The 15,485-nt window shown below is 33.5% G+C and overlaps 1 protein-coding gene across 1 annotated transcript; it reads left to right on the plus strand.

Annotated features, from left to right (window-relative positions):
- The first annotated feature begins 5,640 nt into the window (after nt 1-5,640).
- LOC129889787 (ATP-dependent Clp protease proteolytic subunit-related protein 4, chloroplastic) lies at nt 5,641-12,602 on the plus strand. Its single transcript, XM_055965237.1, has 8 exons — nt 5,641-5,962; nt 8,848-9,048; nt 9,760-9,815; nt 11,274-11,400; nt 11,577-11,654; nt 11,828-11,941; nt 12,030-12,145; nt 12,220-12,602. The coding sequence occupies exons 1-7, from the start codon at nt 5,702-5,704 to the stop codon at nt 12,099-12,101; spliced, it is 909 nt and encodes a 302-aa protein (XP_055821212.1). The 5' UTR covers nt 5,641-5,701; the 3' UTR covers nt 12,102-12,145; nt 12,220-12,602.
- The last annotated feature ends 2,883 nt before the right edge of the window (nt 12,603-15,485 follow it).

Raw genomic sequence — 15,485 nt, forward strand, 5'->3', positions numbered from 1 at the left:
GCTCAGTCAACTTTTTTTTTGATCACTATATCTTCCAGGATCTACAAAGTGGCAGGTGTAGGAGATTGGTAGATTACAAGGAAGATTATACATCTTTCAAGGATCAAATGAAGATCATGCTAGGCAAAGAGGAAGTCAAACATAAGTTTACCTAGCAAATTCTAATAAGAGATGTAGTTTATGGCATAGAAGACTAGGTCATCCTTCTATATCAACTATGAAGACTATGGTAGAATTTAAGAATAAGATTGATAATAATGTGCATAATAATTATAAGATTTGTCCCTTAGCAAAGCAAACCAAAATGCTGTTTCCTTTAAGCATTTCTAGAGCTGTTTCCTTTAAGCATTTCTAGAGCTGGTAAATATTTTGAATTGGTTCACTTAGATCTGTGAGGTTCTTACAAAACTCCTACATTTGATGAGAAGAACTACTTTCTCACTATTATTGATGATCATACCAGGTATACCTGGATTTCTCTGTTACAATTAAAGACTGAAGTAATTGTTATTTTGAAGCAGTTTTTTGCTTTTGTGTGTATACAATTTAATTGCAGAATCAAGACTATTAGGTCGGATAATGATGCAAATTTTTTTAATTCCCAATGCTATGATTTGTTACATAGCCTAGGTATAGTTCATCAAAGTAGTTGCCTCTATACACCCTAGCAGAATGGGATGGTTGAAAGAAAACATAGGCAGATTTTGGAGATGGCCAGGGCAATCAAGTTTCAAGTTGATTTTCCAACTAAGTATTGGAGTTTTTGTGTCAAGGCTGCAATTTATTTGATGAACAGACTGTCAATCAATGCTTTGAAAGATCAGACTCCTTATGAATTATTATTTCACAAGAAGGCTTCCCTTTATCATCTGAGAGTACTTGGGTGTTTGTGTTTTGTCACTACATTATCTAGATTTGACAAGTTTACTTCTAGAGCCAAAACATCTGTATTCATGGGATTCTCAGAGACTCAAAAAGGCTATGTTATGCTTGACCTATCCACTAACAAGTTTTTTTCCAGCAGGGATGTGGTATTCAGAGAAACTAAGTTTCCTTTTATCACCGTTTCAGACTCAGGTGTTGATACATTTCTCCAACTATGTCCAGTTCTAACCTATTATGATTCTCCTGCTCTTGCCTATCTTTAACGGTCTCCCACAATAGCAGCAAGGGTGCCACTCTCACTTGACAATGACAATGAAGTTGTTGTTATCACAAATTCATCAGAACCACAAGTAGTGCAAGAGGTGGTTGAGACACCTGAGAGTGTTTTTGAGCTATCTGATATTGGTTCAGAACATGGATTAGCTGAACAAATTCCATTGCTTGCTGATGTTACTCCTCTTGTGGTCACTAATTACAGACCAACTAGGATAACTAAGCAGCCTGGATGGTTAAATGATTATGTCACCAGTGCTAGTCAAGATGGAACTAGCACTTACCCTATAAAGAAGTATATGTCATATGAAGCAACATCAAACAAGTATAAAATCTATTTAGCCTATATTATATGTCTAGATTAGACCCAAAAACTCACTCAAACCTTTAATTAATTTCCTCAGATTCAAGCCTAGGGTGAAGCCTCAATTTCTTTCAATAACATAAATCTAATGATATTCATATAATACAATACACCTATTATTTAATTACTTATCTCAATAGTTCAAAACTTAAATTATAATATAATAATAATAAGAAAATAATCTGGAAAAGAAACAATGAAGAAAATCTATGAACTATTACGGAACTAACCATTACAGAACCTCAAACATACCCCTATATACATATATATCAATTCCAATTTTCATTAGCCAATCATTGTCTCAATGATTAGTTAATAATGACAATAAAAATTTTGTCCCCTTCCCAAAACCCCAAACGAACAGTAACTAATTTACAACCTAAAATTTCTTTGAAATTTTCATTCTTTTATTCCCTCAACTCAACAATACGTTATACTAATATCACCTTAAACATTACAGGGATTTCAGAGTTACCTAAAGCAGTTTGCGGCTGCTTTCGTCGTCCGCAGTTAAGTTCCCGTCTTCTCTCTTTTCTCTTTTCAGTTATGCGTAGTAATGGACAAATAAAGTATTAAACCCTATTCCAATTTATTTTAATAAATATGAGATAAGTGGTATAGGGTATAAAATAAGTTATCAATGTAGCCCACTAACTAAATTAATTATCTAAAATTACCCCTCAAATAAATAATCATAGTTATCGAATAGTCTAAAATACCCATTAAAAATTTACGGGATGAATTTTTTTATAAAATAAAAAACTCACGTGCTCAAAACAACCTAATGGGTCGTTACACATTTGAAACTAAAAAAAATAGTGATGAAAACAAATTGTTCCATACGCAAAATAAAAAAAATTGATATCATAGAATTCATACTTTATTTTTTAGTTATTTTTTTGTGAGCATAATAAAAATGAAACTCCTAATCATTCTAATTCTTTTGATTGAAATGGAATACTTATATTAATTGTACTCATAACAAAAAAGAGGAAGATAGTAAAAGGCCAAATGAGTAGTATTGTCAATACATCTAGCTAAGTTATTAATACAAATTAACCCATTAAAAGTAGCTTATAAGTTACTAATATAAGTCAATGTAAGAAAAAATTCTAGCAAAAGTAATCCCTAATTATGCTTCAAAAATAATTTTCTTCTACCGTCTTCCTTTGCAAGTAGATCTACCACCATATTATGCACCGTAGCTAGGTCAAACTCTTCGTCATATGCTACAAATTGAATAATTTTTTTAACATAATTATGAATAAATAAAATACTATACCAATTAAAAAATAATTATATCAAAAGAAAGAAAGAAATCTAAACTAAATAATATATCTACAAATTGTTTTTTCAATTGTATTAACAATAAACAATAATCATCTCTTCAAATTCAATAATTATTGTAATCAAACTACAATATATGATTATAATATTAGTGTCAACCACAAACTGATCGTTAGAGAAAATAATCGTGCTTGGAGGATGAAATTACATAAATTAATAAAATATTAAGAAAGCATGAAAGTACATAAAGATAAAAAGAAAATGTTGAGAATGAAATGTTTCTTACCTTTATATACTTCTTTTTTATTATATGTTAGTTAAATCACAAATCAATATAATGAATAAGAGAAAATATAATTTTGAATGTGAATTTTCATGAAACTAAATATGATTTTTTATAGGCAAAATAGAGAAAATGAAAAGAAAGACTTAAAAGTAAAATATTTCTTACCTTTATATACTTCTTTTTTGTTACATGTTAGTTCATTCACAGATCAATATGATGAAGAGGAGAAGTGATATTTTGAATGTGAATGTTTATAAAACTAAATATGAATTTATATAGGCATATAGAGGAATACCATTAGACATCATAAACTTATAAATTGAAATTTACCTTCATGTACTTCTTTTTTTCTATATGTTAGTTAAATCACAAATCAATATAATGAATAAGAGAAAAGATAATTTTGAATGTGAATCTTCATGAAGCTAAATTTGAATTTGTGTAGGCAAAATAGATGAAATAAAAAGAAAGACTAGAAAATAAAATATTTCTTACCTTCATATACTTTTTTTTGTTACATATTATTTCATTCATAGATCAATATGATGAAGAGGAGAAATGATATCTTGAATATGAATGTTTATAAAACTAAATATGAATTTATATAAGCATATAGAGGAATTCCATTAGACTCCATAAATTTACAAATTAAAGTTTACCTTCATTTACTTCTTTTTGTTATACGTTAGTTAAACATAAATCAATATAATGAATAAAAGAAAACATAATCTTGAATGTGAATCTTCATAAAACTAAATAGGAATTTATATAGCAAAATGAAGGAAATGAAAACAAAGGCTTGAAAATAAAAAAATTCTTACCTTCATATGTCATGACCCAAAATCGGGTGTGATGACACTCGTTCTATCCCACCAGGACAAGTCAGACTAAACCCAATAATTTTAAGAAACAATGCGAAAAGACTAAATATATCAAATGAACAAAAGCGGAAGTCTTTAATAATCTAAAATACACCAAAATCTAGTTGTCACGTGTCCAAGACACTAATAAATATGAACAAAAGGATAATACAAGTCTCAAATTTTGTATCTCAAATAGAACAAAACATAAACTAAGAGATTGTCGGACGTCAATCAGCTACCTCTCTAAGTCACTACGAAGCCTCAGAGGATAGTGAATTCTCAAACTCACTGTCCCGACTCAGAACCTACACAAGTGTAGAAGTAAGAGGTGAGTACCAACCAACACGGTACCCAACAAGTCAACTAACAAAAATAAGCAAATCTAAAGAATACAATAACTCCTTTCCTCCCAACCAAACCTCCATTTTATGTCAAAAGGAACAAAAATAAAAACGTCTACTAAGTTAAAAAGAGAATCTAGCTTCAATTAGTGAATTTTTCTTGTTAGCAACAAAATTTGGTGTTGAATCATAGTTATATAAATTTAACCGACCAAAATCACTAATAAGTATTAAGCCTGTAATTTTAAATAATTTTAGTATTTGTTTGGCAAATAAAAATATTTCAGGGTCATATAATGAGTCAGATACAAAGTTTTTGGTTACAATGAGTTTGATTTAGTGTTTCTATTTTTATTTTTTGACTCAAAAAATTACGTGTAGCATATTAAAAATTGTATGTATATATTTTTTCGGGTCAAGTAACCTATTGAAATAACAAAAGATAAATAACTTTTTTTATACATAAAAAGAAAAGAATTTTATTCATCTACATCATTTAAGAACCTAATTAAATTGACTTATTTTAGATATTTTAAAGTCAAAATAACTTTAATAAATCAATTGACTTATAAGCTGATCCAAACAAACCTAAAATAATGAAACTTTTTATTCTTTAGCGTAAATGTATTTATGAATATGTTAGATTGCAAACGCAAAATTAATCGGGTGATTTATAAAAATACTTTGAAATTAATGATGTTAAACTTTTAAATTTATTTGTCACATGAACAAAACTTTATATTTAATCATTTTTACTTTCGAAACAATACTTTTAACCTTGAAAATTTACCAATGAAGCAAATAGAATCAAAAGTTCAAACCCGTCAAATTTAAGGTCCTATAATTTCCAGAAATTATTTGGGAAACTTACGTAAATATACTCTATTAAGAAAATATTTATCATTTATAACAATAATATTTTTTTACTGGACACTTATAATATATTTTAATACAGTTTTAATACAATTTTAATACATATTAGCGATAATAATTTATAAAACTCATATAATACAAGTTTTATTCATGAATAATTTATTTATCACATACTTTAATACACTTATAATACATTGTGTCAATTTCTTATCAAACAAGTATAATATATTTTAAAATACTTATATTGCATGCATAATTCACTTTTAATAAATGAAAAATATATCATAATATTTCTATGTGTTATTATAAATAATAATAAATAAAAAATATCACTAAAATAAATAATTATTTATTAAAAAATATTTTTACTGAATTTTTCTTGTTGGAATCGGATAGGCCCATCATATGCGTGATTTCTGGGTTCTAAAAAGGGGCGGGTTAACCCGAGTCTCCATCAATTCAATCCCCATTCCCTTCTCACTAATCCAATCCTTCACTCTTCACTCACTCTCTCCGAGTTTCGAACACAATGGAAGCTGTCACTATTGCTTCCCATTTCTCGCCGGCTACCGGAATCCGGCTATCATCTCCGGCGAGTTGCCGTTCCTCATCTCCTAAACGGACTCTCAGATTTTCCCCTTCTACGAAATCTTCTCTAACGACGAGCTTTATCTCCCCATTCGTCGGCGGCAGTCTACTCTCGGATTTATCGGGTCAGAGAATCCGACCCGATTCTCTTTACCCTTCTTCCTCTACTGGATTTATCCCCAAACGAGCCGTTGTCACTATGGTAACTACATATTTTGACTTCTAATTTTGTTCTGTGTTTTCTACTTGAAACTCAAATTAGTGGTTGAGGCATAGGTAAGTATGTTTTTTAGTCTGAATAATTAGGAAGATACTTAAAGATGATAACTTTAACATGATATTGTTGCTTAGGTGAAACCTCTGCTGTGATGATAGGTCCATGGGTATCATACATTAGTTGATGCTACATAGTAAGGAGGGTTGGAATAATGTTATGCCTATCATAATGCAGAAATTACACTATGTAATAATGTGTTAATAGAGAAATAAAAGAAAAGACATACTTAGGAGATCATTTTTTCAAATTAGTTCAGTAAGTAGTGTGGACATTTGGGTGAATTGAGGATTTTGTTGGTGGTCCAAACTAACTAAGTCTTGGTGGGTAGAGTTACTTGGTACTAATGTAGCTGTGCTGGTGGGAGGTAGCAATAGTCGAGGTGAGCACTAGCTGACTTGGAGTCAATGTTATAGGGAAAAAAGAACAATATAGAAACTTATAATTCATCTGCCTAATTGTTGGGTATGATAGCTTCTGCCAGAGAATGTTGGCAGGCACTTAGCAGTTTGTGTCTCAAACCAAAAGTATATTGCTTGGTTGGTTTTGTAGAACTGTCAACTCAAAACTATGATAATTCATATCCTTCGGGGTGGCCCAGTGGTTTGGGCTTGGAACTTCCATGTTGGAGGTCTCAAGTTCGAAACTCCCTCTCAGTGAAAGCAAGGGGTTTGACTTCTGGATCGAGCTCGTTGCACCGGGCTTGCCTAGTGAAGGTTACCTCTTTTGTAGTTTGCGAGCTATTGCATAGGAGCGGGGTTTTTATCCTGTGTTCACCCAAAGGGTAGCGGCTGCGGGTTTCCCTTGTCATAAAAAAATTAAACTATGATAATTCATGTGATTTGGTTTCTGTGTCATACTTATCATAGGAACCCAAGAAGGTTTTGTACATTTGTAAAGTGGATTTTGATAATCTGTGTAGAAATATCAAAAGACTCCAATCAGTTTAAGACATCCAAGAAGTAAACTAAACATTGTAAGAAAATTGTGACTGAGCTAACTTTAACATACATATACAAGTTAAGATCTTTTTGCATATGTCAAAGTATCCAAAACATGAACTAGTCAACTAGGAAACTGAAATTGTCATACCGGATGACTAGAGCTACGGCCTTTTTGTTTCCCTTCTTTTTTTGGAAATACATAGGATGGTTTTGTTTGAATAATTGAATTTCGATGCTAAACCGCCAAATGAAACTGTAAACACCCAAGAATGTGTTAAAGAGCTTGATGGAATATGGAGAGGGATTTTAGTTACTTGAATTAAATCAATAGTTCATTTATAAAAGGAAGAAGTTAATAGTCAGTTCTTTCTTTGAGAGATTTGGACTCTGGATATCATGGATGAGTGGTTAAACCGCCAAATGAAACTGTAAACACCCAAGAATGTGTTAAAGAGCTTGATGGAATATGGAGAGGGATTTTAGTTACTTAAATTAAATCAATAGTTCATTTATAAAAGGAAGAAGTTAATAGTCAGTTCTTTCTTTGAGAGATTTGGACTCTGGATATCATGGATGAGTGGTTAAGCTCCAAAGCTATATTATGCTATTGTCCATATGGATTCAATCATGTGGTGCTCTTTTGATAAAGAAGGGATAATCAGAAGTCAGTGTAAATCAGGTTTAGAAGATGATAGGTAGTGGGAGTTTCCATCGTCTGGGACGTAAACATTTAGAAAACATCCAATTGTTGTGTGACAACTCTTCCAACTGGTAACTGTTATTGCCAAACTAAACTCCAAATTTTGCAGTTATAGTTCAGCAGCTTTATAAATGGGCAGGAAGCATGGACCAGATGGTCATGCCAGAAAGTATCAAGCCTGCTCTATGCAGCTGGTATAGACAGATTTTCCAATGACAGTAGACAGTTGTGGAATGCTGTTCCTAATTGCATGTTTTGGAATGCTAGGATGGAGAGAAATAAAAGGTGCTTTAGTGATAGGAAGGGACAACATTTCAATTGTAAAGGCCAGATGTTTAAAAGTCTCTATATGTGGAGTAAGAAGAGTATTGTTTCTGATTAGACTCACTGTTACATATGCAGTCCTTAAATCTATAGAAGGATGCTCTATTTTTAGTTGTAAATTTGCAGTTCATTCTTGGTTCTATTGAATAAAATTCTGACATTTTCATCCACAAAAATACAAAAAATATTAACATGGTCAGGCCTTGTCCATTTGATCATGAAGAGTTTTATTTTGGTTTGCATTAGAGTTTTTAGTAGCTGTAGGGCCTGAATAAAAGACCTAACTGATGAGTTTGACGATAGAAGGCGTACAAGAGAAAAAACAGATAGGACTAGGATAAAGCAGAACAGAACTTGGAACAGTTCTTTTTTGTTTGTTTGTTGATAAAGCAGAACTTGTAACAGTTTTATGTGACTGCCGTTGCTTATTTAGGAACTCTCTTCAAACTGGTATGATGTCTTGGAAAAATGATCTACAGTTCATTGGGTTACATGTTTCTTACCACTGGAAATTTGTTAGATGGGAATTCTGATGACATAGGAGAAAAAGGCTTATTTTCATAAACTGCCGATGATACTCTCGATTAACTTAAAGATTTTGGGTCATTAGAATAGAAAGTAGTGGAGGCAGTGAGCTTGTAGGAAGTACTTTCAAGTGTTATCAGTTGATGCGTTATTATCACAAACTTTTGCATGTATACCTACAGATCAAAAAGAAAAAAAGAACGTTTTTGTATGCTCCTTTTTATCGTCATTAATGTGATAGAATTTTGAATGGAAAGTACTATCAGTATTTTCTACTCTTGACTTTAATGCTCTAACCATGTCCACATTATTGGTGCCAGGTTATTCCTTTCTCAGGGGACCCATCGGAGCAACATCCTCCAGATTTAGCATCTTACTTGTTTAAGAATCGAATCGTTTACCTGGGCATGTCTCTAGTTCCATCAGTGACGGAATTGATACTAGCTGAATTTCTTTACCTTCAGTATGAGGATGACGAAAAGCCAATCTATCTTTATATAAATTCTACTGGGACTACCAAGGTTTTAAAATGGTTTCTTTCTTTCTATTTGTCTTGTATTTTTTATCATCTGTGTCCTTGATTTCCTGGTCCAATGTTCAGCTGGTTGTATTGGAGTTTTCGCTTCACTAATTTTCTAATCACTACTTTTTCTAATGAGATAGCTTTATAAAAGAAGTTAAAGTTTGGTCTAAATGTAGCAAATGAAGAGTAGTTTTCAATTTTCATTTCATTTAATAGGTGCTACTCCGAGGTTCTTCTGTAGATATTGCTTGCTAGAGGATAAACTCGAACGGGTTAAAATTTATTGCTACAGGCACTGTGTGTCCATGTTATTTGGACTCTTCATAAATGTTAGGCGGGTGCGTATCGGATTCTCCAAAAGTATTGTGTTTTTGGAGAATCCATGCAGCTGCGGCATCGAAAGTGAAGAGTCCGTGCAACTACATGTTTAGAAAAAACTAAGACCCTTTTGTTTTACCAATTTGATCTTATATTCTTCCAACTTGAGGAAGTTGAGTATGATTTTGAGAATTCATCTGAAAGCCACTCTTGATGCATTTCTAGTTTCAGAAATGCACTATACGGGCAGTTCTATGAAAGTAAATTGCGATCACCTTTATTTCACTGGAAGCACAGTTTGAGTTTTTACTAGGCTTAGTTTGAACCTTGTTTACTTTTGATTACATATGTTCTTATCATACTTACTTTTAGATAATTTTCTACTTTACAGGATGGTGAAAAGTTGGGTTATGAGACAGAGGCGTTTGCTGTATATGATGTTATGAGGTTACATATCGCTTCTCTATCCATTTTGCTCATTTAAGTTATATTTGAAGACGTCTATTTAGTATTGATTTTTGTTTTTCTTTTACTAATTTGTTTTTCTGGTAGTGATTCTATGATAAAAGATCTGCATGATAAGATTTTTGTGTAGATAGGATTTTGGTTCTTCGACAAGATAGATTCAGAATGGATCCTTGAAGTTTCTATGGTTGTTATTTTGGAATCTTCAGTCATTCCTGATATATCTTTGCCAGAAAAAAAAAGATGTTAAAAGTGTTTCGACCTTGGTAAGCCTCTCTCAACTTATTAGTTGATGTGATGAAGGTGCACCGGAAAATGAGAAAGCTGTGATAGGCTGATCTGCAGGGAAGTATGGTTCTGTTTGTTTGTTCTGAAGGATCTTCACTCAGAAGTATATTGGGAAAGAGGAACGGAGCCATAGTGCTCACTTTCTTTCCATATCTAGTTATTCTAATAAATTACGTGACAAAACACAACTAGAGAACACACTGTTAAGTTAGTTTGGCAGCTGAATTTGTAGGATTAGAAATCGGATAATTTATACAACTAAATGGGAGTGCTACATATTTTAGCTCACCAAAATTTGGATTTTCAGAACAAGAGGGTGGATGGTTTAAACCCAAGTGTTGTAGTATTTTACCAGTGTATTACAATACAAAATGTAGGTCTCCAGTTGAAATGAGCAATTGCCTGCCTGTGTTTCCTATTTTGCTGCTTTCACAATTCACTAGATGTTTGAGTATTCCTTGCTTGCACCAAAATGTAACCTTAAGACTCTTCTGTTCATACTAAACCATTTGTTATCCGCGCTTATAATTTGCATAGCCATTAATGAAATCTTTTTATTCAGCTAAGGTTTGTATTAAGGATCTAAAGTGAATGAATAAAGTTATCCGTTTGACAGTTAAGTTTTCTAGGTGAGGCGGTTAACACAGTTCAACATAGTATTAAAACAAGCAATGGTCCTTGGTTTGAGTCTCCCCATCCATCAAAAAAATCTTTCACTTGCTTAACCTATGAAAAAGAACCATGCTGTGTGTGAGAAGGCATGCCAGACCTAAAATATATAAGGAGTCCAATCTCTAACATAAAACATATTAAGCTTATAGATGCAGCGGTGCCTACGATTCAACATTTTGTATAGATGTTTCTTATCAGTTTAATAAGTAATATTGTTTCTTTCGATCAAGTAATAATTTCCATATATTTAATAAGTAATATTGTGTAAAAACTAAAACAGGCTTTTTAATTACAATAATGATTGACTTAAAGACTTATTTATGTAGATTGTTTATAGGTGTTCACAGCATCAATACTTTCTGAAATTTCTGCTCTCATGCCCGTTTCCGCTACACTTGAGGAACTTAATAGAATTGTTCTTCTGGGACTCCTTAGTTTCTTTTAGCAATCTGCAGCTGACACCTTTACTTTTTGCTGCAGTTACGTCAAGCCACCTATATTTACTCTGTGTGTTGGGAATGCATGGGGAGAAGCTGCCTTGCTTTTAGCAGCTGGTGCAAAAGGAAATCGTGCTGCATTGCCCTCATCTACAATTATGATTAAGCAGGTCATTTGGAGGCCTTTTGTGTTTCTGTCTTCCTTCTCCCTGCTTACTCCCATTTCTTGTTTCGTCTAAAATATTCTCTGTAACCTGTCCATGAGTTCCTCTAAAAAATTCCAATCTTGCAAACACATAACCATGTTGTTAAAGATGGAATTGCTAATGCATATATATCTTTGCAGCCAATTGCTCAGTTTCAGGGTCAAGCAACAGATGTTGAGCTCATGCGGAAAGAAGTAACGAATGTCAAAGCGGAATTGGTAATCCTTGAAATTTCTGTTAAGCTTAGTGCTTACTTACTGTGACAAAAGTTCAAGGGACAACTTTGCTTTCAAAGATGTTCATTTTCTGCCCTGCGATACACATTCTGAAGGATCAAAGATGAGCACTATATTAATAAGCCTGATTTTCTAACTTCACATTTATTTTTAAGGTGAAATTGTATTCAAAGAATACTGGAAAATCACCTGAGGAGATTGTAGAAGACATAAGACGTCCAAAATACTTTAGTCCTAGTGAAGCAGTAGAATATGGAATTATTGATAAGGTATCTCCATGAAGTAACTAAAACCTTTTCAACTTGCTTCCTAATATGAAAGGACCTGCCGTTCACATTGTAACTTAAATGTCTAAAGGTTTTATACAATGAGAGGGGGAAAAGAGATAGAGGAGTTATATCTGATCTGAAGAAGGCCCAACTTATCTGAAAGGAGTCAAAAGTCCCATCAGCCATGAAACCACAGTGATTGAGGTAAGCTTCACCTTAACTAATATTAGTTTTGCTTTGCATAGTAAGCAATCTCAAACGTAAAAATTCATTTCTAGGCCCAGGGTGGCAGTTGGCATCTACCTTTCACCGGCAATTCATCAACATGGCTATTTCTCATCATGAATGCTCCCTTTTATCTACAGATTGCCTCGAACTTTATTAGAGGCACCAACTGGGACAGCTATTGTACTTGTTTTATACAGATCTTAGTCACTTAGATTCTACATTCTGTGTTGGCTCAACGGAGTAGCTTATAGAACGCATGTAAAGTTTGCGACTATTTTAGAATGTTTAGTTCTTAAGATGTTCCAACATTTCAGTAAAATATTCTAACTGCAAGTCTTTACACCAATTCATTAAGTGGAGATCTCAGAAAGGTGAAACAATTAGACCCAGTATTTGTTTGTTGAATGATGAAGCATCACAACTATTTAGTTCATCTTTCTTTTGTAACTATGAGTAGCAATAGTTTTGTTAGCGAAGAAACTGTGTGACCTTCACTCTGGACCTTTCCATCACTCCACGAAGTTCACATCCTCAATCAGACATATGTTCACATCTGCAAACATCTTCATTCATCTCCACCACAATAGCTTGAGCAACTACATATTCTAGAACTGAAATTGATAGTTCTTTTCGGGGGCGCCCCACCATTTCAATAATTGTCTCTCTTCTGGTGCAAAACTTGGGAAGAGAGACATCTGGAAAGAAGGGAGTTGTTAGTTTAAATTGGTGGGGAATTTTATGCTTTACAACTTGCAACAACTACTTTTGATTGTTCCCTTTTTTCTGGTTGATAGTAGCTTCATGATTACAACTTTCCTCTCTTGACTTTTTCTTGTTTAAGATTCTAAAGTCATTACAGCTGACCCTATCCATTTATCCTAAAAAGACTAGTGTATGAAGCAGATATTAAGGAGAGACAGGTTTAATTTGAATTTTTACAACTGATGTCTCTAGCTCTACAAGTGTGTAGATTAATTTTCATAGTGGACTGGAGCCATTCATGGAAAGTGCAATTTTGCTCACCAGTTCATGCCCATTAGTGTCACTGTCCAGCATTCTGGTATTCTGTTTGTTTGCTCTTGGTTCTAGCAGCTTCTTGATCTATTTTACTATTTCATTTTTTCATATATGGTGCCAAAATACAGAGATTTCAGTTGCAAACTTATTATGTTACTGTGATTTAAGCCGATGGTCTATTAAATACAACCCCTCTCTCTCTACGAAGTAAGGGTAAGGTCTGAATACCTTTTCAGACCTCTATTGTGGGATTACACTGGGTATGTTATTGTTTTGCTTCTTTGAGAGGGTGGGTAGTGTGCTGGTTAATGTGTCTTTTACGATCATATTGGCAATGCCAGATGCGTGGCAAAATATTGCAGACACTATTTACTCAATAAGAGTTTCATTGATTGACTTTGTTATTTATTTGTTGTAAAACAGAATCGAGCCAAATACAAATTAAAATATATATTTGTTCCTATGGTTTCTATACTAGTGATAAACTAATGTACTATGGATTATGGAACTACTTATAGTCAAATCATTTGAATTCAGATTTTGAATCACGACTGGTCGTAATTGTGTACTATTTCAGTGTAAAAGAACTTTCAAAATTGAAATTTTGATATTTGTATAGTGACAAGAAGTTGGGGTCTTCAACTTTCCGTTGGACCTAATGGAAAAAAGATGGCGCAACTTTTTTTGAGAAAATTACATAAAATAAACCTAATTGTGAAATTATTTATCCTTAATGGATCCATGATCCGAACTATTTATTTTCTTACCCTATTTTTTCTCTTATTTCGCGCATGACTTCATCATGACGTCAACATCACTGCTATGAATTAATTTTTTTGTGATACTTCATTGGTATATTGATATTATATCAGTATCATATATGATTGAGCTTAATTCTTTGTGCTACTCCGTTGGTATATTGATAGTCTATCGGTATCATATAGGATTTGACTCTTTTTTCAAGGAAAAAAAATGAAACAATTAAGAGAAAATTATTAAAGTCATAATCTTATTTACTAAACTCTAAATTAGTAGAAAATATATTCTTTGTGATCAATATTTCTGGCGAACAGTATTTCCGGCCAGATCTCTCTCTCTCTCCCCTCTGTTCTCTCTCTTCTTCCCTTCTTCCTTTGTTTGTATTTTTTCCTTTTTGCCTGTGACTGGAAATCCCCCATCAGTAGGTTTTCGGGCAGTTTTTGCACAGGTATTTTCGACAGTTCCTGGCGGTGAACAGTATTTTCGGTCAGTGAATAATATTTTTCGGCCAATGAACAGTATTTTCCAGTAAGAAAGCATTTCCGACGGCAAACAGAGATTTCTCATTGGTGAACAAGTTTTATTTACTTGGAATTGGTACCTCCAATAGCCCATTTCCTGTATCTTAGCCTTATAAATTTTGCTTGCTTCGCCTAATTAAATACCTATTGCACTGCTACTAGACTATTGCTAACTTGTGCTTTACTATTGATCCTTCGTTTATCTTAAATTATCCTTTCACTAGCGTATATTTGCTTTTCTGGCTTTGGTGAGAGATGGTAGACTAGAGTCATATTCTCGATTGGAATCGGGGGCCAAGGTTGGGGGGCTAAGGGGGCGGAGAGAGCTTCTAAATTGAGAGTAGGGTCTTGGAATATTAGGACTTTATCGGAAAAGTCCATAGAGTTAGTTAACATTTTTAAGAAGAGGAGGATTAATATAGCTTGCGTCTAAGAGACTAAATGGGTAGGACCTAAAGCTAAGGAGGTGGACGGGTACAAACTTTGGTTCTCGGACAAGTCGAGGTATAGGAATGGGTAGGGATCTTTGTAGATAGTGAGCTTAGAGATCAGGTGGTAGAGGTTAGGAGGATCAATGATAGGATGATGGCGATTAAGTTAGTCGTTGGAGGGTTAATCTTGAACATTATTAGTGCCTACGCACCACAAGTGGGGTTGGACGAGGAGATAAAAAGGCGTTTTTGGGAGGACTTGGACGAAGTGGTGGTAAGTATATCGCCTACTGAGAAGTTATTCATAGGAGGAGATTTCAATAGGCACATTAGGTCTGTTTTGTCGGTCTATGATGAGGTGCATGAAGGATTTGGCTTCGGGAATAGGAATGGTGGAGGAGTCTCACTCCTGGATTTCGCAAAAGCTTTTGGATTAATGGTAGCCAACTCGAGTTTCCCGAAGAAGGATGAGCACTTGGTAACCTTCTATAGCTCGAGGGCTGCAACGTAAATAGACTTTTTGCTCCTTAGAAAAAATGATAAAGGCCTCTGTAAGGACTGCAAGGTCATACCAAGTGAGAATCTTAC

This window comes from Solanum dulcamara, chromosome 5, assembly GCF_947179165.1.
Source record: "Solanum dulcamara chromosome 5, daSolDulc1.2, whole genome shotgun sequence".
NCBI classification, from domain to species: Eukaryota; Viridiplantae; Streptophyta; class Magnoliopsida; order Solanales; family Solanaceae; genus Solanum; species Solanum dulcamara.